Raw genomic sequence first — 26,692 nt, forward strand, 5'->3', positions numbered from 1 at the left:
GATTCGAGACTACGCTTCGCTCGAAATCTGGACCCACCCCTACAACGACTTAAAAATGATGTCGCACGCTGGAGGTCCCTTCCTCTCTCCATGCTGGGAAGGGCGATCCTCTTTAAGATGATGGCCCTCCCTAGTTTCTTGTATGCTCTCCAAAACACGATGGATTTGGTCCCAATGTCCTATTTTAAGGAAATTGAGTGTCTCTAGAGGAAACTCCTCTGGGATGGCAGACCCCGGATCGCGTTCTCCAAGCTGACCCTGAATTGGTACGATGGGGGTATCAGTCTCCCCGACCTTAAAAAATACCATTGGGCATCTGAGCTGGCGGTGATCAATCACGGGATACATTGCAGCCCAGATGATGCCGGGTACGCTATGGATAGGTGGCTGCTCCCGGGGGGAGACTATACCAGGGCTCTATATGCCAAACCCGGCAGGTTCCCGTTGACTGGCCCTACCGCGCACGATGTCCAGATATGGCATGCTGTCAATAAGCACCTGAGATGGGATGGTAAACTTACGCTGGCCACGCCGCTATGGAACTCGGAGAAACTAGGGAGCCTCTGGAAATCCAAGGGATTTGATAAGTGGGATCTTATCGGGATCACACGAATCAAGGACATTTGGGGGAAGGGCACAGTTCTGCCGTTTGCATCCCTTAAAAAACAATATAGCATGATGGACACTGAATATTACCGTTATCTCCAGATCCGCCATGCGTTACTGGCACAGATCCCTAGGGACGCGACGCTTCCAGAGGCTTCCCCACTGGAGGCCAGAGTGCTAGACGGACACATCCCAGAGAAGACCATTTCCCTTATTTATAGGAAGTTAATTAATAATATGGATGATCCACTGCAGATTCTTAAGGGAAAGTGGAACAGTGAAGGCCTAGAATTGGATGACGAAGACTGGCAAGAGGCAGTCTCCTCCCCGAGGGTAGTAGCAACCCAGGCCAGACTTAGACTAGTGCAGCTTAAAATAATGCATAAGACATGTGTAACGGGACCTGGACTGGTTCGCATGGGACGGGCAGAAAGCGGAGAGTGTAGACTGGGGTGTGGAGAATTAGGGACCTTTATCCACATACTGTGGAGCTGTCAGCGGATAGAAGCATATTGGAGAGACATCCACCGCACAATGCGGACAGTACTAAGGGTCGATATGCAGCCAGAGGCCCGGAGGTGCATACTAAATGTCTGGGAGCCTACAGACCTCAACACATACACTAAGCAGTGGGCTACACTGGCATTCATGATTGCAAAAAGGAACACTGCACAGTTGTGGGGCGCTGTTCGGCCACCCCTATTGGGGAGGTGGAAGGCAGATTTAGATTGGTGCATGTTTAGGGAAAAATTGGTGTATGCAGCTAGGGGATGCCCCATGAAGTGGAGCAAGGTATGGGGAGCCTGGAACCAGTATGGAGGTGATATCTGTCCCCCACCTTGTCAGCGAACCGATGACGAGGCTCTTGAAACACCCTAACCGCAAGGAAATGATACTTGTAACATTTTGAAATGTGTATATTGATACTGAAAGAAACTGAAGTCGCCTGCTAATATGTAATTGATGGGTCTCAGTCGAAATGGTTTAATAAAAATAAATAAATAAAAAAAAAACAATTTTTTAGTTCTGCAATGTATTCCTATGTGAGAAAAAAAACAAGTTCTGCAAACAGGTAGAGTACATTGACTTACAGGACCAATCTCCAGGAGTTAAGGTGAGTAGTGAGCAAGGTCCAAGTCAAAACTAGCAGAACACCACCAGCAGTACTAGGCGGCTGGGTGCAGAAGTGCAAAACAGAAAGGGGTGCCCAATGTTATCCTATGGAGAAGGGTCGTGGTAGAAAGAGGCTGTAGGAAGGGACTGGGAAACTAGTCATGTGGAACAGTGTGACTTCGGTTCTTGCGATGTTGAGGAGTGTGGGGGAACCTGTGTTCCTCTTTCCTTCCGGAAGGGGCGTGCGGGTGGAGAAGGTCTTTGGGGTATCTTGTTTCTCCGTCCTGCAACACTCGCAGTCGAGGGGTCTGCCAACAGAGGCTGCATGCGACATCAGAGAGTCACTCCACAGTGGACTTAGTACCTTGAGGGCTTGGGGAACACGCTAATGCTGTTAGCCCACTTTGACACCGGCTGGGGGGCTTGGGTGCAGTGGTGCTTGGTAGTATCTGGTTTTGGAGTCAGCAGGAGTCCTCTAGGTCCTTTTTTTTGCTTTCTGCCAGATGCAGGAAACAGTTCAGCTGTCCCTCTGGAGATCCTGGGCGAAGGCTGGAAGGTCTCCCGGGTTTTGGGGACTGAGCAGCTGCAGGACAAGTTGACTTTTGGTGCCATAGGGGAAGTCAGCAGGCAGGCCAGCAGGGTTGGCGCCAAGTCCGTTGCAGGGTCTTCTGTTCTTGAGGTTCTTCTCGTCTGTCTTTTTTTCTTCAGGTCATTAGGATCTGCTCCTTTGGTGCCAGGGGCTCCCCTAAATACTAAATTTAAGGGCACTGGGGGGTGGGGAGAGTGTAGGGTACTAGACAATAGGCTACTGACCCTGGGGGTCACTATGCCCCTTATATGACCATTTCCTGTTGGAAGCAGGCATATTCCTGTTCCAGAATTCCTACGTTTGCCATCGCAAAGATGGTTACTTCTGACAAATCTTATCCACCTCAGTTTATCCCACTTTAGGTGTGGTTCTAGCCTGGGAGTGTCACGCCTGACTAGCCAATTTTCCCGCCTGTCCAGGTGCCAAGGGGTCTCTGGACAAAGGGGGTCGGCTTCCTCTCCTGTGAGGGGAGCCAAATTCCCATTTTAAAGGCGGCAGCTCTTTGAAGCTTGCCGACCTAGGAAGGCTAATCAACAGGTCATCCTGTTGGAGTGGGTGCGACACCCTCTTCCTGGGCAGGCTTTTGTTGCAAGTTTCCTGGGAGCAAAAGGCTTTCACCGTAGGAGATCAGAACAGTGTCCCGGGTGGCAGTCTTGCAGAAACCAGTAAGGGAGCACACCAGAGGCTGGTACGTTGTCAGGGGGCACGTCTTAGGTGCCCTCTAGGTGCATGTGTTAGTAAATCCATCACAGGACAATATAAGATGTTGGATACCAAACATCCCTATCTTCACTAAGGCCATCATGTAACTGGGGAACTCATGTTCATCGGTGTCCAGCACAGATTTTAAAATGGTTTACCTGGTCACTTGTCCTGGCAGTAATAGGACTGACCAGCACAGGGGCATATCTGCTTGTGTGGGTATGCCCTCATGTAATATTCAGCACCCTGCCATAGGGCTGTCAGGCCAGCTGTAAGGGAGACTTACAAATATTACATGCAGTGTTAGGGGACATAGCACACAGGGATGTGTGATATGTAGTGTTTTCACTTTTGTCTGCATGTGCTTGGTGAGGGGTTGGTTAGGGTGGAAAGTTTTGTGCTGCTGGCATTAGGGTCCCTCTTTAGTTCCTCAGGCCCTAGGCTACCATTTAATGGGGACTTACAGAGGCTGCTAAAGTTTTTGCCAGTTGGGAGAAACAATTGTACAGTTTTGGGAAAGAGCTATGGGGGATCTGGTTAACAGTAACCCAGTGCACTTAGAGACAAAAAGTGGGGGTGACCATGTCAAAAAGGGCTGCTTTCCTACAGTTGTGTCGGACAGAGGCTGTTTGAGGAGTGGGACAACCATCACATGCTTCTACCGCTGGGGAAACCCAGCCCACAGCTAGGGAGTTGTTTAGTACCTCACGAAGCAAAGGAAGGACAGCTACCATACCAAGTTCCACGATGGAAGGGGAAACTAGGTCAATTAGAGAACCTTAGAGAAAATGACAGACACAAGCAGTGGGGAAAGCTCCTCGAGTTCAAAAGTGTTAAAGTGGAGAAGCAGAGAGGGGTCCTCTGAAGAGTCAAACCAGGTGTTTAGGCAGGAAGAGTCTCTGGAATTCACAGGGAATGAGGCATAGATATTTGCAACCATATTCAAAAAGACCTTGGCTGGGGCATTGTATCCATCTTCTGTTGCCAAAGTGGCAGCTGATACTCGGGACTTAACGATGGTAAAGAGTTCAGGGCAGACTGAAATATACTGGAGTAGTGGCCATAGCAAGATTGTTTAATGTGACCATGGTACACTTTGAGAACAGTAAAGTAGTTAGCGCCAGACATCTTCCTTCTCTCTTATTACCATCCAAGCATACAGCTTTTTAATGAAACTTGTATGCACATAGTAAATCTCTCACTATAGTAGAAGTCATGGACAAGTGTTACTCACGGAATGTGCCAAGGAAAAAACCCGTCAGTCATGTTAAGAGTCAATAGAGCGTACAACATTGTATTTACCTCTGTGAGATTTAACTAAACGTTAATATGCCCAGAGGTTCATATTTCATCATTTGAATGCATCTCTTGCTTACAATCCAATGAGTATTAGCTGGCATTTGATGCTAAATTCAGCTATTGCTTTATACACATTATCCAAATTCATGATGGGGCTAATCTAGTTAATCTAATATTTTTTACAACTTGGCGCCCAGGACATGGATGTGTTTGTGTGAGTGGTTGAGTTGTAGTATGGGGTGTGTAATGAGCAGCAGCTGGGGCATATCACATAAGGTTGGGCAGAAAGATATGAACTTCCTTTTTTCCTGTGGGTGGAAGAGTGCTGCAGAAGCATGAGTGATGGCAAAGTCTTCACTTATACTGGTCAAAAGATAAAGTTTACTGCTCATTGGTAGTGCCAGAATTAGGTGCTGTAGTCAGGGTGCGAAAGAAGCAAAGAAGTAGACATTAAACACATCAAGAATTGTAGTGCAATATCGTGAGTGTCAGATGTGCAAGAGGTAAGGGAACGTTGCACACGAGTGTGTCACCATGTGATGCGAGACAATATAAGGGAGGCCTGATGAAACACATGTCAATCAAGGTAAGCTGTGCGCTCTCCTTTAGTAGAGATGCAATACACCATGCTCGTTGTCTAACGTATGACTGGTCAGCTACTGCAGTGATATTTGACCTCATGGTCAAAGGTTCGTTTTCTGGCAGGTCTACTCAACCGTTCTTCTTCTAGAGGATGGTAAAGGGAGCACCACTGAGTTGGATAACAATATATGATCGTAATTCAGTGTAAAGGTACCCACAGGTGAAGGGTGTTTAAAAAGCAATCGGTAGGTCAGATGAGACACATTAATGGTCAAGGCAGAAAAGGCAGGGGAGCCAAGCAAATACAATGTAATATAATGTGGAATTTGGCGCGTTGCTACCTCAGATGTAAAAGCTATAAATGAGGAATAAATAAAGCAAATACAAAGGTACTGTGGCAGAAATTGAGCTGTTGCAGTTTAAGCAAAGCAAAGAATTAAACTACATACTTCAATTTGCAGAGACCTGTTATGTGTCAACAGAGATAAGCATGTATGTAAAAGAAATCAAACATCTGAAAATGGTTTTCTTTAAGTGTACTCCATAGGAACCCCGACGGTGTAATTTCAATATGGTCAATCTGAGATGGTCTTGATTGACTGATTTGAAGGTTTATAAAGCGCACTGGGACCATCAGGGATGTAAAGGTACCGAGAGAAATCAGAGTTGAAACGATAGATGAAGTAGTCTTGAGAAAAAAGAAAAGTTTTCACTTTCTTATCAAAGGCTAAAAAGCAGGGTTTACTACAAAGATTAAGAGGCAGAGCTTTCCAGAGCCTAGGGCCAAAACAGGAGAAAGCTGAACCTGCAACTCCAAACTCACAGAACTTGAGAACTGAACAGCCATTCGCTTTGAAGCATACACTACGGATCAAAAAATATCCCTGAAGTTTGTGTTAGATGTAAATAGCACTGGTGCCAGAAAAAGCTTGGTAATAAAAGCAAAGGGCCTTATATCTGATGCACTTATTAAATTAAAGCGAAACCAGTGAAGCTCTACATGATTGAACAGACAGATGACGGAGTAAATGGGCTGTGCATTTTTAACTATCTGAAGTTGTTTAATAAATTAAAGAGATTAATGAAATCTTCTCACAGTCAGGAGGTCTACAAGGCCTGGCTTATGCCTAAATAGCTAATTCAGGAGTGGTGATGTTTTTACACGAGGCACAGGAGTACCAGATGACCATATTTTATGGAATGTTAACGCTATCCTACACATCTAATAACATCCGTTTCCTCAAATGAAGGGATCTCGTATGATGTGCAATATTTAAATTATGCACCTCTAAAAATTAATCCTTCCTGGATAATGCTCTTTTTCAAAAATCACTCAACAAGCTGTAAGGCTTACTAAGGTCTAAAAATAGTAGTGATGACATATTATGGCTGGCTGGCAATGCGTAATGCAGAGTGTAGGCAGCTGGCTCTATATATCGTATGCCACTAGGTAGCTATACCTTGCACAGAGTCCAGGTGTTCCCCAAAAGTGTACAGGGCTCAATGTAAAACCCAACGTGCAGAGGAGTGTAAGGCATTCATTGCACAACATTGACCAATAATGGACACAAAAGGAGATCCACATCAAATTTTATAAAAAAATATGCTTTGTTTGTGTCTTTTTTTAAGACCACGATCTTCACAATAAGTTAAGAACGTTTTGCAGGAAAAATACTTAACTGTTAAAAGTTTTCAGAGAGTTCAATGTTATCCTATGGAGGAAAACAATAATGTGGTTAAACAGGTAAGTACGCAACTTACATTTCCAATCTGTGGGAATTAAGGTCAGCTAGGGTCAGGTGAGTACCAAAATTGCACGACCAGTGGCACAGGGACAGCTGTGTGCAGAGATCAAAATTGGAGAACAGCCCAGTGCATTTCAATGGAGACTGGGGGTGATCGAGCCCACACTGCTTGCAGGTAGGTAAATCGGTTGCAGGGGCCAAGCTTTGGGGGTAAAGACCAGCACAGGGGGGCAAAGGGGCCACAAAGCATCACCAAACATAACCCACCAGTGACACTGGGGTGGCCGGGTGCAGATTCAGCATCGGGCAACCAATGCTTTTCTATTGAGGTCTTGCTTCAGACAAACAGGCTGCAAGCGTCGCAGTGGATGTTGCAGGAGGGAGACCAACGACAACAGAGGTAAGTAGAGATGTAGAGGGTCAGAGGGGCACAGTTGATTCAGCTCACCAAGTCCCAGGGGCTTTGGGTGCAGGGATGCCTTTAGACGTCAGTCTTCTTACCTGAGCCAGTCGCGGTCATCGGGAAACTCTGGATTCAGGCTGCAGGCATCGTCTTGGATTCCGGGGGGGGCAGCCAATGCTGGACTTGAGGTAAGGATCGCTGGGGAACCTGTTCTGGGTCAGTGAGCCACCTAGACACGGGCCATAAGCGCCTGGTGCAGAGTGGTCAGGAGTTGCGGTTTCAGCTGGCACCAGGGTCCTTGGTGTTGGATTCCTGGAGACAGAACAGCTGGCCTCTAGAGTTCTGGTCTTTGTTTAAGTTGATGCAGTCTTCCTCGGGTTTCTGGAAGTCACTGACTGCAGGGCAGGCGGAGTCTTCTCGCAGGGGCCTTTGGAGCTTGAGACAGGCCGGTAGGGATGGGGGAAAAGTCAGTAGTCGTCTTCAAACTTTGCTGTACGGCATCTTCATTGTCCTTCTTAGGTCGCAGGTAACTTGTTTCAAGGTCGGAGGGAGACTCCTCAATACTAGATTAAGGGCGTAACAGGTAGTGCCAATAGGCACCTCACCTGGGGTGACTACCCCCTCTATTATGCCATCATCCTGTGGGAGGGGGGCATAGTCCTAGCCCTGATCGGCAGAGTCCCCTCATCTTCAAGATGGAGGGGACTGAAAAGTGTGCTTAACTTCGCCTCCTCCACTGAGGGGTGGAATTGGCAGAAGCAGCACACCTCCTAGTCGAAGTTTTCCAGACGATTTTTCCACCCAAAGTGGGGGTGTAAACCAGGGGCAGCCATTTATTGCTAGCAGCAGAGGATGGGTCGCGTTACAAAAGCGGCAGGCCTTTGAAGCTCCGCCTTCGAGCACTGTGCATGTCCATTGTTTCTGGTCCGAGAGAGCAGAGGATCTTCAACCAGGGGCCCAGAAACAGGTCTGTGTGTGGCAGGCTGCATAAAGCCAGCCAGTGTCCACACCAGGGCCGGTAGGTTTTCAGGGGGAACCTCTGAGGTGCCTTCTGGGTGCATGGTTTAATACATTTCACACTGGCATCAGTGGGGGTAAAAGGAGTTATTTGCTACCAAACACTCCTAGTTTCAGTGAAGCCATCATGGTGACGGGGAACTAGCGTTGTCGAATTTCCAGCCCATGAACTCATTATGGCTTCCCTTGTAATATTTAAGAACTGACTCAAGTATTGTAGGGGAATATCTACTTGAGTAGATATGCCCTCACCTGTGGTAGAGTGCACCCTACCTTGGAGCTGTAAATCCTGCCAGAGGGATAACCCACTTATACCTTCAGGCAGTGGTGGATGGCATGGCACCCAGGCAGGGCGCCATGTCGACTGTCGTTTTTTCACCTCACTGGGGCATGCAAGCTGTAAGGGCTGTGGCATAGTCCTAGTGAGGGGGTCCCATGGAACCCTCTTCAGCTTCCAGGCCCTAGGTACCAAGGGTACCACTTACTAGGGAAATACAGGAGCAGAAGTACCAATTGTGGATATGTTTATAAGGAAGAAGCACAGGCACAGGTAACCTGGTTGGCAGGGACCCTGTGCACTACAGTCCAAACCACATCAATGTCCAGTCAAAAAGTGGGGGCTCACCATGTCAAAAGAGGCACTTTCTCACACAGTGTCTAATGATAGATTCAGCCCACCAAGCTTCCAAACAATCACATGGTTATGCTTCACAAGTCTTGCAATTACAGTTGAAACTCAAAGGTCAGAGTGAGGAGAGGAGTTTTGCTACTACCAATGCTTTGTTGCACGTTACAAGCCACTCATCAGGTAGATGCTTACCTGTGCTGTGCTTCAAGTTTCTGCTCTAATTTCTGCTGACACAGTACAGCGTGCTTCCTCTTCAGAGCTTGCTCAAAGCCCGGCTTGGCCTGTAGAGCATGATCATAGCACAAAACAGAGTGGTTGTACTCGCCAAGCATCTAGAGAACCAAAAGAAGAAAAGTAAGACAGGTCCATGGTGAGCTAAAGTGAGCCTTGTATTCCATTAGGATATCGGAAGAGGCATTTTATTGTTTTTAAGAAACCGGTCCATGTTAAATAATAATGCAATCTGTGTACCCAAGATATAGTGTTAGTTTCAGTGAACAACCATCTATTGCTGTAATGTACCCAAATCCAGCTCTCAGCAAACCCACAGAAAAGCCCTTTTACATTTAAATGGCACCTGCTTTCGATTCTGAATTTAGCTACATGAGCAGAAGCCATGCAGAGCTCAGCCTGCACTTTATTAAAATTATATTAACCCATCTTTCAAGTAGCCTGAACTATACCATGGCCATTCCATGCTACCAACTGACTGGAGGATTATTCTCCAATCTTTCCACGGCATGTCATGGTAACAGCCTTGGGTTGGTATTCCCTGCACACAAAATCAGACGTGGTAACTGCATGAATGGGGTTTCCAAACATGTTTTTCCACATTTGTCATGGGATACCAGCCCCTTCAGCGGTCGGTTATCTTTATTGGTCAAACATTTGGAAAGTGACCTGTTCACCCAAGGAGATCAGAAAAAAGGCTGAAAATAAACAGTGGTGCAGTGGGGGCATCTCAAGATTAGCTTCCAACAAAGGGGCTAAACGAACATTCCTCTCGACGCCTACTCCATACTGATAAAATTCCGTACTACATAATGAAAGTGCAGTCAACACTCACTATTCCTACAGTGCTCAAAGTCACCTTTTTTCTAAAGGATCTATCATTGGGTACTTTGCTCTAGGGAACTGTCCGGTTTTATTTTATTAATTTCATATTTCGCTGTACTAATTCACCACTAAACCCTTTATGGGTTAAGGAGTAGCCGGCTACTCGCCAAAAAAGCGTTCCAACACCCCATCAAGGGTGGCAAGTGCTATATAAATACAAACATTTTTTAATTCCCTCTTCTGTCCCCTCGCTATCCTTCTGAATCCAAATACCTGACTAACGTATCCACCACTCAAATTACTTTCATATAAAACTATATTTATTCAACACTAATCCTTTATGGGTTCCAGAGTAGCGTGCTACTCGCCGAAAAAGCGCTTCAACGCCTCGTCATGGGTAGTAAGCACTATAAAAAATGCAATTATAATACAATTATTATAGATCAAACAGCCACATTTACTTTTTTGTATAGACAGTTTTTAACAAATTACACTGTATAGAGATATCTTTTTTTTTTCTTAAGAGCAGTAATAAACGGTTTTCATGGCAAGGATTTTTTAGATGGGTGAAATGCTAAGTGCCCATATATGGTTTGCAGAAGTGTGTGCTTACGTTGTACACAAATCTCACAGGTAGAAGCATTAGGTGGCTGAGCTATACTACGGATCTCAGTGCTTTAAGTGCTTGCTGCAGAGGTGTGGTGGGTGGAAGGAGAGGATGTGTGATTGAGATGCATCTTTACAACAGACAAATTCCATCTTGGCAGAACTAGCCTCTCATCCAAGTAGCATAGAGCTGGTAGATAAAACCACGTACAGTGAGGCTAACTGATATATAAAACTATTATGACTGCATTCAAATTTGAGAAAAACATTATCGCTGACATGCCCCTTTAAAGCTAATTAATTTTGTAGAAAAAAATTGTCAAATTATTTTTTGCATTATTCCTGCCCTTTTTGTGCAATTTGTGCAGTTCAGTTTTAGGCCCACATACGTCTGCAAAGGGGGCATACAAGCAAGTAGGCACCCATACAGAGAAATTATCAACACCATGTGTTACAGAGAAAAATACAATTACTGATGTAAGGCAGAAAGGTACAGGAAAGAATATGGGTAACCTATCTGGGGCCACCGGTCTTGGCAAAGTGAACTAAGTAGTCTACCAGCCCTCAGTGCAGTGCATAAAATGTCTACCTGTGCCTCAGGAGCATGCTTGGTTATTTGTAAGTTTCATGAGTCAAACTAATGTCCCATGGTTGGGGAGGATCTTAACACTTAACTAACATTTGTGCTGTCTAGGTCTCCGTTTAGGAGTGAATCTGTTAATTGTTTTGGGGCCAACAAATTATAGGCAACTTGGGATGCAACACAAAGGGAACACTGGAAAGATAAATTGAGTTTGTCAGTCGGTTCTCTGCAAGAGGGGGTAGAACGGAAGAACTATTTTTATTTTTACAACCGATGGTGGCCAGTATCCCTTTCAGTGATTCCTAAACTTTACAGCACAAGGAACGAGTGGAGGATAGAGGGTGTACCCATGCCTTTTTAACGGGGTAGATATTTTTCTAAAGGAGGGTTATTTTAGATATGAGATGATTTGGTTCCGCCATACTCATCTATGACTTATAGTCTTGGAGTGGTTTCTTTAGGCACATGCCTTTTGAACAGGAGTTGCGCTCTGGAAGTAGAACTATTTACACTCCAGTGACTTAAAGAACCAAACCCTACTCCTAACCCTCGGTCAGATTAGTCAGTTCCATTGTTACCAAGTTACTTATCTGTACATTGGGGAGACAAGAATCCACTAGACACCTTAGGCAATCCACAAAATAGTTATTAAACATCTGTTCCTTTTATTGATAAGAACATAGCATTGTCCTAAAATTTTGATGAAGTCACACTCACTGCATAAATGTTTCCCAGTGTGTAGTGACTGGACAAAAAGTCACCAGACACATCCAGGGCAGCATGCACCAGGATTGCCGCATCAGCCGAAAAGTGAGCCCGGTGCAAAATATTTGCGAGGTTGATTAGTGCAACATCTTTACTGTGCCTTGCAAGAGGAAAAAAAAGATATGATTACAGATATGCTGCAAAGCTTACTGAGATCAGTCTGCAAACACACTAAGCAGAAAGCATATATTTAACTCACATTTATTCACATTGAATCCTTCAGTCAGAACACTGTCTTGAACTCTTAGTGATCTCAAATGTAAAACCTACATAAATAAATTCTCACCCACGCCCAATTACAGATTATCAAGACTTCTATTAAATGTACGTTCCTCTCGTGGCCATATTCAGAAATGTTATTGTACACATAAGTCAAGATATGTGCACTAAAGAAAAAAAAACATCTGCTAAGGAAAATTAGGCAAAATAGGGAATTTTTCTCAAAGGCAGATTTAGAACTAGGGCAAGTTCGTCAGCGCTACTGTAAGGCCCCTCCATAAACTTGTACAGTTGTACTTATTCGTAAACCTCTTCCTGGTAGATTTACAGTCTAAAAAAGCTCGCAAACTTACTTCACTTAAGGACCTGGGTGTGTGCATTTTACATTGACACAAGGTAAGGCCCACTACCATAGATAATGGAGTTATTCTGGAGAGGGGATACAAATCGTTCAAGGTGCAAACAAACTTTAGAACACATTACAGTATGCAGAAATTTCCTTCTAGGTTGAAATTCCACATTTATCAATGTTTGACCTACGAATTTGCCTTTGCAGTGCCTAATTCGAGAAACAGAGCAGGAAGTAGAAAGTTCTTTCATGAGTGATGCTTCCAGGTATGCGAGATGGAAGATCGATTGGTGGGGGGACTTTCGTGTCTAACTTGAAAGCAGAATCGTATGGCGTTTTATGTGCAATTGTTGGAAAGGTCTGGGGGTCCCAGTATTGACCTACAGTGAAGTGTAGTGCTCCGTGAAAAAGCAAGTCTTTTAGGCTTTCCTAGAGACTGCCCGAGAGGAATAGTTCCACTGATGTTCAAACTTTGTAGGCCTAAATCTCCCCATTAGTCTTGTGGTTGAATATAGTCTGGGAGACCAAATTGTTGATGCCTCACCTAATGGGTGAATGAAATGTGGTACAGTGGATATTGAAACTAATACAGATTTTTGTGAATTCGAGTACTTAATCTATGTGGATACAGTTCAGTTCTAGCGCTTTCATTTTTCCCCTTCGATCCCCTACAGACATTATGAAGCAGTAAGCCAGTATTGAACCAAGACTTCAGGGAGTTTAATGCCACGTTTACTTGAAGGAAGAGAAATTACCCTGCCAATCATCTCAAGATGGTATTTTTAATGAATGCGGAGGTCTGACATGCAAAGTAGAGTGTTCTTGATCTAAACAGGTCTCCAAGAATTTGCAAAAGAGGAGAAAAGGGCTGTGCTCATTTTCCAGGGGCATACGAGCATTAGGCGCCCCTTAGCCCCCCACTCTCATTGCCAGCATATTCTATTGTCCACTTTGGGCACAGATGGATGGTTCTGCATTCAGCAGTATAAGTCTTGGGCCCAGTAGCTCATCATTTATCCCAGATAGGGAGTTCTGTATTGTAAGCCTATCACTAGGACTGAAGCAGGTGCTGCACAATTACCTGAGCCAAGGATCTCATGCACATATTAAACCACAACATCAAGCCTTAAAGGAATACTAGATTTTGATGAAGGAAACAAATTCTGATGTTAGCTCAGGGAGGAACAAAGTTACTATAGGACAGTGACCGATACGTCATCCATTTGTACCAAATAAATGCTTATTTTGTGGCATGCTAATAGTGAAGTATTCCACTATTTAATCCCATTTTCTATTCTTCTATCCCAGGATGTTCTGCTCTGTAACTCAATCTACTGCGTTCTGATCTTCATCCACAGGTTTGAGGTTAGGTGTGACAGAAGTCTGATCTCATTTTGTTTTATGAACAATCGAATGCTGCAAATCTACCAACTAGAGCTTTTATTTACTACACCAATGTCACTATGTGACAGTTCAACAGTAGAGAAAAAGGCCATAAACACAATTAGTCCAAACAGTATTTACGTTAATAACCTTGCCAAAATTTCATTTCCATCACAGCATAAACGGCTTATCTGAATTCAAAGGCATTTCAAACGTCTCAACAATCTGTTGTCAGAATTCAGCAGTTCATGCACACACATTTTACAATGAATTCTCTTTCAAATGCAGTATTTTTTATGCGGTGTCCCTTTGCAGCTATTTTTTATGCTAGATCCCATCTCAGTGTTTGTATTCTGTATTTATGTTGCTTTCAGGTCTCTATGCTCTAAATAATACTCATTTTCTTGGCTGTCCCTCCACCTTTATCTTCAAGATTTCTTGTCACTGCTGATTTTTTTTTTCTTTCTCTCGCGCTCGCTCTCTCATATATATATATTTCTCGGTCATCTTTCTTATTTACTACAGCTGTAGTCACTGTATATTTTTCTAAAATGTCCCTACATTTCCAAAAACGGATCAACCCATCACACCTCACACATAAGATGGACACAAAGACAGGCACAATATTTAGAATTGTATACCTAGAAGAGAAATGCAGCGCCCGCATGGCACATTCCACCACGTGGTATGGCTCATTCTTGATCCTCCAATAGAAGGATGCCATGTCATACAGCACCCATGAGGATGTGTTCTGTGGGTACAAAACCAGATATAGGTAAGATACAGGTTCAAGGGAACATTAGCGATGATTGTACCAGCTGTGACATTTGAAATCAGGTAAATCCATTCACAAGTTAGGAGTGATGCTTTCTCTGCATTATCTTGGTCTGAAAATATGCTAAAAGAAGGTATGTAATGTGTTAGTGGGAAATCTGTGGCTCCAAGGACAACGCAAGCATACATCTCAATGCAGCTGTTCCCATCACCTCATGTACCGGTAACGCCAGGTAAACCCTACTCCAATTCCCCAGTCTTCTGATGGAATTGATCTTAAATCCTCATCATGGGTGGTAAAAGGACACGCTCAACCCCCTGGATAAAATGGTGTACGGAAATTACTCTCTGGCAAGGTGTTCACTTTGAATGGATTTTTCAAATATTGGTGAGACCATGTGTCTGGCAGCCAAAGAGTCGTCTGTTTCAGTAGAATCACTTTTGTCTTGTGAGGTTGTCCCAACAGACCAGAGTAAATAAGGGGCCCAGAACATAGCCACGACCTCCACCTGGAAGAATCAACACAAATAAAGATCGAACTAGAAGCTTTAGAAAAGCCCCACGCCGGGGGAAAGAAGACCAAACACATAGCCGCAAGCAGAGGAGGAAGGGAAGAAAGAGAAAAAAGAACATAGTGGATTACTTCCCCTCGGGTAGCATCCGACCTGGGACAAAAGGACAAGCTGCTAGTAAATTAACGGACCTATTGCCCCAAGAAGGAGACAACAAATTGAGCCACTTGACTATTTCAATATTAGGGGATTCAGAGACCAATCTGGATATGATTGCAGAAGAACCAACAAGGCCATCTACAAAAACAACAGACGGAAGTACAAAGAACGCTAGCACCAGAGCTTTAGCATTCTTCAGCAAAAAAAGACTGGTAGAGGTAGCCACCCCCGGGAAAACAGAAGAAGACAATGAACCAAGCCCTTTGATCACTTCATCACCAGGGGATTTAGATACTAAACTGGTTATGACAGCGGACAAATCAACCGAGCATCTATAAACACATTAGATGAATCCAGAAAGCACGACTGTATGAGCGCTCCAGTATATTCTATTAAGAAAAAACCTGGAGAATCTATCACCTCAAGGAAAGCAACTACTACCACCAGGTAAGACTGCAGTCTCAGTGGATCTCTCGAACCCTCAAATCAAAGAGTAACCGCCCAGACATGCAAAACGTCCAACTGCCTGTCAACTACAACTTAAAAACAACTCAATTCTGTTCATCCCTGAATATAAAACCAGAGGTTGTGTGGATATCCTCAACAGAGGGAACATTCTACATCTAATTCAAGCGATTAGAAACTTGGTGGCCATAAGTACACACGATCTGGAAAGAATAGCATTTAAAAACATCAAAGAAATTTCCGACAGAGAAACAACAAAGACAACCTGGTCCTCAGAAGAAATAGTGAAGAGGATCGTGGATGAGGAACCCCAACTAAAAGTATAGGGAATAAAAATGCTACTCTATCAAAAGCCTGGCTACCCGGTACCACTGATCCTAAATATAAGAGAACAAGCAAATGCAGCTACCTCATCAGCGGGCTTGCAGCCACAATCAGTACTTAAAGGCACACGCAGTACGGACGCTCAACCATCAGAAAGGAATGATCAACACCGAGCAATTAGGTCGGAAGACTGGTCCTGGCTAGCGAGGAAGATAAAGCGACAAGAGGAGAGCACTTGACTTAGGATAAAACAACCCCCTCCAAGCAATCACTATTTACGAATTTGTTCCTGGAATATAAACAGCCTGGGCAACAAAACATCGGAGAAAGACCTTCTGGATTACTTTCAAGGCTTCGATCTCATCTGGCTATAAGAAACTTGGTTAGAAGAACCCTTCTATTTATTTGGCTTCAAAACCCACCAAACTCCAGCAGTGAGAGGCTCCAAATTTGGACATCTAAAGGGTGGTCTAACAATCTACTCATCAATAAAAACAATAACAGCGACTGAAGATGTTGACACCTTTACATCTTCTACCAATGCAATTAAAGCACTTAGAGTGAGCATACGGGATGTGAATACTATACAACAAAAACTACTCTTAAACAGCTATATACATCCCCGTGACAAAATTAAAGGTGCCAAAATGGTGGAGGCAGAAATTATCAGGCTCTTCTCCGAAGAACCAACTTCAAATCTACTGTTGAGAGGCGACTTCAACATGCACCTAATGGGGCCACAGTCAAGAGACCAGCTACTCGAGGAACAACACTCAGCCTGGAATATCCCTTGTCAGGAGCAGAGTACCAAGAAGCAACAATCAGCACTCGCCAGGAACTTTGTAAAAGATCTGGAACACCTAAGCTTTGTGGCACTAAATGGGCAATTCCCAGGAGATCAGCACCCCGCGGCAACATTCCACAGCGCAATCTCAAGCATGCTAATAGACGACACCTTTGTATCTTTATCACTCATCAGTAGAATTACAGGCTTCCAGGTAGGGACCCAAGATCAAAGTGACCACCTCCCGCAGGAATTCTCCACAAGAATAACTGGATCACCACCAGACCAACCTGCTGAGGATACCAAGTCTATTTATATGGACAATTCTGGAGAATCAAATTCAAAACTAACCAACTAGATGAACTACTGGCCTCAGCGAAGTTATAATGGGAAAAAAAGAGAGGAGGCCGACAGAAATGAGATAACGCACAGGGAACAATTCATTAAAACATTTGGAGCAAAGCATGCAGCAAGCGCTCTTCCAGCCTCAACGATAAACAGGATTTCAGACCATCAAGACAAAAACTTTCTCATCACTAAAACTCCACATCTCCATATTCTCAAGAAAGCAATAAATAAAACACTGCACAAGAATCAGCGTACAGGGCATGATCCGAGTTTACAAAGGGAGCTAGCGCAACGCAAAGCGGAAAAGAAAGAAATAGCCTAGCCAACCCAAACGCCATAAGAATCAGCTAACACCCAACAGAGGAAGCTTGGGCCTCTCATTTGCTTCATCATTTCAATTCTGATCAGAAGCAGAGCAGACGCCATACTCCAGAGGTAATCCCTCTCAATCACAATGTTACCCCAGGAAACGAGCATCTTTTGTTTACAACTCATCAGATCACGGACAGGATAGCAAAAGGTTAGCGGGAGGGCGCCCCGGGTCCCAATGGGATTCCTCCAAGCTTATTTAAAAAAGACCCAGAACACTGGGCTTCCAAACTGTCACCGCTGTTTGCACAAATCACAAGAGGAAACACCATCCCGGTCTCTTGGAGGGGGTCAATCATATCCCCTATATACAAGAAAGGGGACAAGTACTCAGCAAACAGCTACAGGCTGCAGCCTGTCGATATCGAAGCGAAATACTACACTTGCCTAATTTTGGAAGATCTCATCGCCTGGACAGATGATAAATCAATCATACCCATCAATCAAACGGGCTTTTGCAAGAGCATGGGAACAACTACAAACATACTTGCCCTGTCTCTATTGATAGATGGGACAAAATTAGCAAAACACCCTCTATTTATGTGTTTCAATGACTATTCGTCAGCATTTGACAAAATTAACAGGAGCATACTCTGGCATAAGTTTAAGGGAAAAAAATACCACCTGTTCTCCTAAACCAGTCCTCCACACAAATAAGTGGGTCCAAGTCAAACTAGGAGATGGTAAGTTTGTGTCCTGAAAAATCCCAACAATCATGGGGCTCAAACAGGGGAGCGTCTTGACGCCGACACTTTGTTAACTTGTACATGTCTGATCTATCGTCAGAACTGGACACTTGTAACTCGCATGCCAAAAACATAGGAGGGCTACTACTCTCCAATCTCCTGTATGCAGATGACCTCGTGCTGGTGAGTCGAACCCCCATTGGCCTTCAACATCTATTAGACACAACCTGTAGATATTCAGCAAGAACAAGTTATTTACCTCCGGTCACGATGTATCTGGTAGAGACATAGTCTAGCCGCAGATTCCTTAATTTAGAATATCCCCAGGCGTCAGTCTGGTCCGGAAAATTTTGCGCAGCAGCACCTCTGCTCGCCAGGGGGCAGCGCCGTACGGCGCCGCCCTGACGTCTTCCATGGACGGGACGTCAGCGGAGCCATATATGCCTCACCCCGGCGCGCCGACATCAGTTTTCGTCAGAAGACTTTTCCGTGTCAGGACACGAAGCCACCACCAAAAACTGTGAAAATATGGGAACAGTGTGCAGAAAAAGAAAAGAAAAACCAAGGTATGGTGAAAAAACATCACCATAGAAAGACAGTGCCAGGCACCGTATATTGTGAACTGAGGGAGGGAAAAGAACAGAGCACCACTCTGGGATGGACCCCTTCAATCGTTAAGTCCGGGGGAGGTTTTGGAGGCAGAAGAAGATGCAGAGCGTAGGCAGGATTGAACCCTTAGCCTGTGTGAGCCTGTGCCACCAGAGGCACAAGACTCATCATTGAGCCATAGCTCCGTGGTGAACCATCACAGCAGCCGGAAGAAAGGCTGCAACCACAAAATGACAGTGAAGGAAAACCAGTCCAGAACCCAGGAGCAAAAACAAAAGTACCATAAAGCGTCACCCAAAAGGAGAAGTCAGATCCGAAAAATGGACCTGCCGAATACAGCATTGTCAGAGAGTGCAACCGCTAGATTGCAGGAGAGGCAAGAGACCTCAAGCGGTTGAAGAAGATAGAAGGGAAGAAGTAGACTCACATCGGACAACCCAGGGAAGGGGTTGTAAAGGACACATGGCACATGAGCATTCCGTCCAATCACAAGAATGGGCAGACCAGAGCCCCGAAACAAAATGTAGCTTCATGAGTCAAAGTGAAGAGAAGACGTCACCCCGCAGAGGAATAAAGCCACCTAAAGGGAGGCGAAGGTAAGAAGCCCAAACTGAAAAGGTTGTCGCGGGACGGGGAGGACGGGCGGGCGTTAAGGAATCTGCGGCTAGACTATGTCTCTACCAGATACATCGTAACCGAAAGTAAGTAACTTGTTCATCTGATAGAGACGTCTAGCCGCAGATTCCTTAACTTAGAATAGATACCAAAGCCATACCCCTAGAGGAGGCGGGACTGCGACTGAACCCCACGAAGGTCCAGAGAGAACCTAGACGTCAATAACATGACCAAAAGAGTGTTGTCAACCAAAGGGCGAAACACAGTGGGGACAGAAGTGACCGCGCAGCCAACCACCAGACCCCTAAGCCCTGAAGAGAGCAGGGAATCAAGGGGAGGCGAGGGCACCACAGCCCATCCAGAATAACACGAAAAACCCCACATGTAGAGGGGATGAGAGAAGGAAAACACCAAGCCAGAACGCTTGTGCCTGATTGAAAAAATGCCGAACTTCGAAAGAAGACCAAGAGGCATGAAGGATCCACAGTATCCAAGGTTTCGACAAGAAGCCAGAGCTAGGCCCAGCTAAATAACTTAAACAGCGTAAAACACTGTTAAACCTGCTCTCGTAAAGATACGAAGGCAGCAGGATACTGAACCCATGCCCAGCACGGGCTGACATGGAAGAAAAACACACCCAGCAAAGAAACTGGCGTGAAAGGATAGTTCAGCACCTCGCAGAATGTAGAACTGAACCTTATGGTGCGAAAGAACCGCAGGATGCGGCAGTCGACAAGCCAGGGCTGGTTAAGTGGTATGGTGGAGAGAACGTGTAGTGCCCTCACATGCACCACAAAGGAAGAGTACTGCGGAGACCCTTGTCAATCAGACATGTGGAGAGCATTGAAAGGATTCCCCTACACAGCCCGAAAAACACTCATACGCAGCCAGGAGGAACACCAGGAAGCAAGACAGCAGGAACAGCTGAGATGCGCCTAATAGTAAGAACGCAACGGGCCGCACAAGCCATGAGGAAGAACAGGGCGCAGAAACAGCCTCAAGAAGATGCTGAAACCCGGCCAAACCCAGGCACTAAGGTACGCTCAAATGTACCCGCAGTTACACAGAAAGTGGAACTAGGCCAGGCTACAAGTAACGTCAGCCGGCAGTCCGGAAGAGAGAGAACAGTCCCCTCGCAGGACAATTTAGAAGAAAAGACAAGCCTGACAAGGGAGTGCTTAGGACCAACTCAAGGGTCCTAGATGCCAGGAAGAGCGGGGTTCGAAGAGAATCGTCTCCACGAGTCCGCCACATTTAAGAATGCTAGTGGAACTTAGAAATCCCTGCGCGAAAGCAGCGGGATGTGGAGTGAACTGTTGGGGAATAAGCCAAAAGGCCATAATAACCTACAACAGAGAGATCCACGGCAACTCCCTACTTGGGAGAACAACCCAGAAGGGGCTGGCACCAAAAGACGGACGAGAGGACAAAAGCAAGATGCCAGGCTATGCGAGGTAGATACCACACAGCATAGACCTAGACCCGGAGTCCAAGCACTACAAAGCGATGCGACCCTGCGGGACGCAGTAAAAGGAGGTATATGAGCTCCAGAGGGAGATCCATAATGAAAACTCCACAGGAGCATACGAAGGCAAAGGCAGACACCTGCCACCAGCCAACACCCCACATAGTGTAAGGGTCAACCCCTGGCAAAAAGGGGGGGTCCTCTTGGCAAAACAGACAGTCAGAGGACTTGAAACAAAAGCAACCCAGCCATACGGCTATACAGGACAATACAGAGGGACCAACCTGCCTCTGATAAAAACTGGTCCGTAAAGGAAGACCGCAACGAAGAAGAAAAGTTACGCAGTCAGTGGCATGGCAGAATTACGGTAGCTCTGACAGAAGCCTGGAGATCGCCGAGTCAGTGTTGGACCCAAAAAGGTCTATTCCATTAAACGGCATGGCTTGTAGGCTCTCCGGAATATTATCAGGGAAGCGACTGTCACGCATCCAGGCATGACGGCGCAAACCCACCAACCGTGCAAGAGCACGGCCCACAGAGTCTCTGGTATCCAGAGAGGAGCGTATTGTAAAATGAGCCATTTCCTTGCCGTGAAAGACAAGACGGAGTAACTCAGGGCGCAATTCCTCCGGAAGGGAAGGCAGAAGGTTAGCCACGGAGTCCCAGAGTATCCACGTGCAAACACGCATGTAGTGTTTAGAGCGTGGATGGCCACGCTAGAAGAACCAAAAAGCTGTCTTCCACATGCATCCAGCCTTCTGGATTCCCGGGTGGGAGGAAACAAGGGTAAAGTACAAATCGTATACAAGACAGTGAAAAAACTATCACGAGTAGAAGACAAGGGGGGACTCACAGAAAGAACCCATGGATGGTTTGTTGTGCAAAGCTACGTCAAGTCCTCTCCGCAATCCTACCTAGGTGTAGGTTTCAACAGGAGGAAGAAAGAAAACAAAAAATATCTTAATCTCCGAATGGGCATCTTACCATCATTGCAGCACCTTCCCCCTTGGAAACGATCGCCGGGCCAGACAACATGCCGTTTATGCAAGGAAGCCAATGAAAGTATATTACACCTTTTGTGCATCTGCAGTGAACTACAACCTGAACGACGCCAATTACTGAAGCCATACTTTGTAAGCAAGGGGATAAGAACCTGTAGACAAGCTGTGATGGCATGCCTCGGAGGAGGGAATATTCAGCTGGCGTGCCGCTTCGTGCAATTCATTGAAGCGGCTAGGGAGAAACTCGCCCGATAAACAACCAGTATGCTCCATCACTGCAACAAAAACTTTTTTTTTTCTTTTTCACAGCAAACACATATTTAGGTTGCCTCTCTCCCAGACGACATATGCCCCAGCATAACAGTCAACACCAACCTACTATTGCCGCTGTTCATAAAGAAACTGTTCTATTGTACATTTACCCCTCCATTCGAACAGAGTATTTGTCTCATCAAATTTTAATCTTCTAGATTTTTACTTCCCTCCTAAAAATGCACAGGATCTGAAAATCCGTCAACATACTGAAAGGCTAAACCCCTTATCAATGCACTGTATTAGACAACAATTATGGATAACTGCATCATTGATGTTAATATAACACACAGATGTTTTATGAAATATTATTAATTAGTCTTAAACCATGAACTTTGCTGCTGTAATTTTTGTTCTTTTATAATGAGAAATTGTAAAGGTTTTAATTGACCTTAGCAACAGAATCCAAACCAAAGATATCAAAGAGCTTTGAAAAACATCTGATCTCAGAGTCAGAGGTTTCGTAAGGTAATCTAAGGTACAAAATTAAAACAAAGGGGCTCACAGATGCCTACAGTGAACGCTGCAGAGCCAAATTATCATTTTATCCGAAGCAAAGAAAATCCTAAAATTGTTACTGGGTATGGTTATTCTTTTTTGGCATACATCTACTCTCTCTCCAAATTAACAACTTTAATGAACTAAAGCCAATAACAATATTTAATATAATGAGCATCTAATGTGCACTCAGTCTATCAGTCCCAATTCTAGCCGTAGTTAAGAGCAGAAGCCTAAAGCACTTGCTAAACATCGTAATGAGATGTGTTGTCATCCTCGAACGCAACACACAATATATCAATTAATGTATATTATAGTTAATATACTGAAGGTTATTAGACTGGTGAAGTTTATATACAATTTCCTTAATCATATCATAAAACAAGCATTGGCATAGCCAATAGGTCTCGCCTTTGGGACCTTATAAGTGTTTAGCCATGCAACAGTTGCATAACTAAATACTTATAAGGTCCCAAAAGCGAGACCTATTGGCTATGCCAAGCGGCCGTGAAAGTGATCGCGATCAAACATCAGAGCGGCCATGTGGCTGCAAAAGTGAAAGTAATCGTGGTAAAGCGCGGCGCACGCCCGCGCACATGAACTGTAGCTCTAGGCTGGCCTAGTAGCACTTTTTGGAGCTCTCTCAATAAGTCTCGCCAGACCAGTGCATGCGCTGGGTCAGGCGAGACCTAAACAGTATCTCAATTGCACCATATTTAAGTGAAATTTAAAGCCAGAACCTCTATCCTGTCAAACCCCTAGATAAAAGTAAGAGTTTAAGGCACTAAAGGTTCTGACATACAACGACCAGTCTGCAGATTGGCAAAATTAGGATTTTAACTTCTGCAGAGGGTGGAGGTAATTCAAGAGACTTATTCACCTTGCTTATAAAAAGCCTTGAAAGAATTAGGTCCTCAGAGGGTACTAATTTGGAGTAAATGCAGCAGAACTGTAGAGATCATGTGGTCTTCAGTGGCGAGAGAAAAACTGCAGACATCGTAGCGTTATCAGGCTCACAGGCGGAGTCAAGAGGGTAACGGGGAAAAGGTCGCTGGAGGTGCACAGCTGAAGCAGCCACAGGTGCCCTGGGGCCAGATGACACACCAGAGAATCACAGAACATAGTTAACAGAGCCAAGATGAAAGTCATGAAAGCAGAATTCAGCATGACCGGTCGGAAAAGCCAGAGGTTAGGTATACACATCCGGGCAGAGCCAGGCAGCAACGTTGGGCTCCTATCCATGTTGCTCCAAAGAAGAGTTAACCTCCACATAGAGCTGATTCCTCCACACTACAAGTCATAAATCTGGATCGAGAAGACTTTGCAGGTTTCAACCTTGGGATCGACATAGTGATGTGGTCTCTTTCCTGACAGAGTTGTAACAAGCATTTGCAATGCAATAGGTCTCGCATTTACGCAAGTTTAAGCAACTGGCATTGTAAATGACAATGCCTTTTATTTATGTTTTAAAAACGAACACAAAAATAAAAGGCATTGTTATTTGCAATGTCAATAGTCAATAGCTCAAACTTGCGTAAATGCGAGACCTATTGCATTGCAAATGCTTGTTATTAGAGGCAGGGGTGGCTTTTTATTAGAAGCAGGGGGGGCCTGTTTGTGCTGTGGTAGCTGTGAGCAGAGCTCGAAGTGCAGTGGCAGGTAGGGGGCGCCGCTGACAAGGCTGGGAGTTGTAGGACCTGAATTGGGGCTAACTGCCACGCTATTCGCGTCTAAAGCGCACAGTGCAGAATCCACGCCTTTGCTGGAAAACATCCTCCGTGTGCTGGCTGCATCAGAGACTCATCCGGACCAGCTGCTGTTTATGTTAAAGTTAGTTGTTCACTTCGGTTGTGTCCATTTCCCCTCCTGTTCACACCTTTTGTTTCAAGTTAACTTATGCACTGGGCACCTAGTCTATCTCAGACCTCACACCCTGCCACTGGCAAGGCTCAGAGTGGGGAACTACAAACATGAAGGTTTCAAGAGTTCACTCCGAGGCAGGCCAAACGGGACGCGGCTTTATGATTGATCTGAAGCCCTCGACATAGCATTAATGACTGTAAGCAACACAGACTGCCAGCGCAGTTCTTATTCATGCAGATTACACTGGCTGCGAATGAGACCAGTTTTTCGGGGCAGCTGCAGGCTACAGAGTAACACCATTCTAGCGTGCTGGCTGGTTAAGTTCAGCTGCTTAGTTCAGTGGGCACCTCCTTGTTGTGGGCGACTCAGGGGCGCTAAAATACAAGACTAATGCATTTTAGTGCAGTGATGCGGACACCAGCAGTAGAATGCATTAGTCTAACCCCTTTTGCGTGGTACTTAGAAGGGATGCCTGGTTTGCAAATGCAATTAATACATTTCAATTTCGTTAATTTTAACCAGCAGTGGCAAAGCCAATAGGTCTATTTGACAAGGGAAAGTGCTTCTTTATTTTGATGAATAAGTTGAAATGTTAGTGAGTGAATCTAAGAATGAGGCAGCAGTCGGATGGACAAATGAGTGCATGAAGGGAAAAAGGTTTTATTTGCATGGTCTGCCTTAAACAAAGCAGTTTCAAGGCTATTAAATGCTACGAAAACACAGTCAATCTTGAAAACACAGTCATAATCTGCTTGAAGGAAGAATATAAACCCTCAAGGCGCGTATTTAGAAGGTGTGCTCCGCGAGAGGCCTCAATGTGCCTCTATTTTCCTCCCTCAGGTAATGAGGGAAGAATACGACACCTATAGTCACTGCCACCAGCCTCGAGTGGTCACCTTCTATTAACCCAGAATTGTAATAAAACGTAAATAATTACCTGAACAGATCCTCGTCCGTGCAAGACAGTGAAATATTGTGATTACTTTTCTTATGCTGCTTTAAAGTCAGAATTCCAAATAAAGGTGTAAACGCATCAGTTTTTCAGTGGTATTGTTCTGCAGTTGGTTGGCAAAAGAGAGATACCTCGCTAATTTAGACTCTGGGGAAGGATTATGAAAGGTGTGTGTCTGATCAGCACAGTGCAGCCAACTGAAGCAAATACCTTCACTTCATTTTAAAATGTTCTCATCCAGGATGCAGCAATTTTCATTGGGCGCGCTTGCTGGAAAAATGCTGTTTGACTGCCGAGAAACGTGGGCACGGTGCTGGTCTGTTTGTCAGGTGTGTGCGCTTGGGAGCGCGAGTTTTTGACAAGCAGACATTGAACAAGAGCAGGGTGACTAGATCTGCAGAAGTATGTTGGCTACTATCACCCAAGTATGATTAGTAAATACACATACAGGCCCTCATACCCCTCTACCAGTGCAGTTAAGAGAATAGGAATCCCAGCAAGGAGTCGAGGAGAAGCAAATAAGAAAGAGAAGACATAAATAGAAGTAGGTCATCTGCGAAAGGAATGGATTGCATGAGATAGCTCCTGCACATAAAAGATGCAAAAAGTAAAAGGGAGCAGCATAAATAGAAACTAGAGGAAACAAGAGCGAGGGCACGGGTGGGCTGCAGGCGCAGTTGTTTTGGCCAGTGCTTATTTATGGAAGGGTTGCTATGCTATAATACTCCGCGCAGGGTCGGGGGGCTTTATGACTCGGCTTCATGTCCTGGGCTGCATGTGCTAGTTAAAAAGAAAAAAAGCATATGTGGGGGCATGTGGTGTTGTGGTAGGGTGGGGTATCACAAAAGCAGAAGGGGCATGATAGAGGGAGCAAAAAAAAGTAAAAATCGAGTGAAGAAAAGCGAAAGTAAATACCGTGCCGCAACAAAAGCAAAGCGCGTGCATATGTTTTGTCCTTAAGACCGAAAGAGGAGCGCGAAGCAGAGCGTGAGCATATGTTTTGTCCTGCCTGCACACAGCTAAGCTGTTAGACGTACATGTGCTCCCGGACGATTAAACTTTACTCAAGGGGGGGCTTTCAGGCCATTGTGTGCAGCAGCCACGGCCCTCCATCCATCCCTCGTTGACTACAGAGCGAAAAAGTGGGTGCGTGGATGCGTGGAGTTGAGAGCAACAGAGAAGGAAGCCCAGGGACGCAAAAAAGACATGTCAGGCTGCGAGGTGATCAACGTCACTTTGGCGAAAATCCAAGGTGAGTCTGTCCCAAGAGCGAGGGCATGGGTGGGCTGCAGGCGCAGTTGTTTTGGCCAG

General features: G+C 45.1%; 1 protein-coding gene across 1 annotated transcript in view; it reads right to left on the reverse strand.

Annotated features, from left to right (window-relative positions):
• TTC17 (tetratricopeptide repeat domain 17) overlaps positions 1-26,692 on the reverse strand; it is a 458,242-nt gene that overhangs the window by 326,369 nt on the left and 105,181 nt on the right. Inside the window, exons 6-8 of the mRNA XM_085643464.1 lie at positions 14,287-14,396; positions 11,647-11,794; positions 8,877-9,016 (exon numbers count right to left, since the gene is read on the reverse strand). Coding sequence (XP_085499590.1) covers positions 8,877-9,016; positions 11,647-11,794; positions 14,287-14,396 — 398 coding nt within the window. The remainder of the gene's footprint in view (positions 1-8,876; positions 9,017-11,646; positions 11,795-14,286; positions 14,397-26,692) is intronic.

The sequence above is a fragment of the Triturus cristatus genome, chromosome 3_1 (assembly GCF_964204655.1).
Source record: "Triturus cristatus chromosome 3_1, aTriCri1.1, whole genome shotgun sequence".
Classification (NCBI taxonomy): Eukaryota; Metazoa; Chordata; class Amphibia; order Caudata; family Salamandridae; genus Triturus; species Triturus cristatus.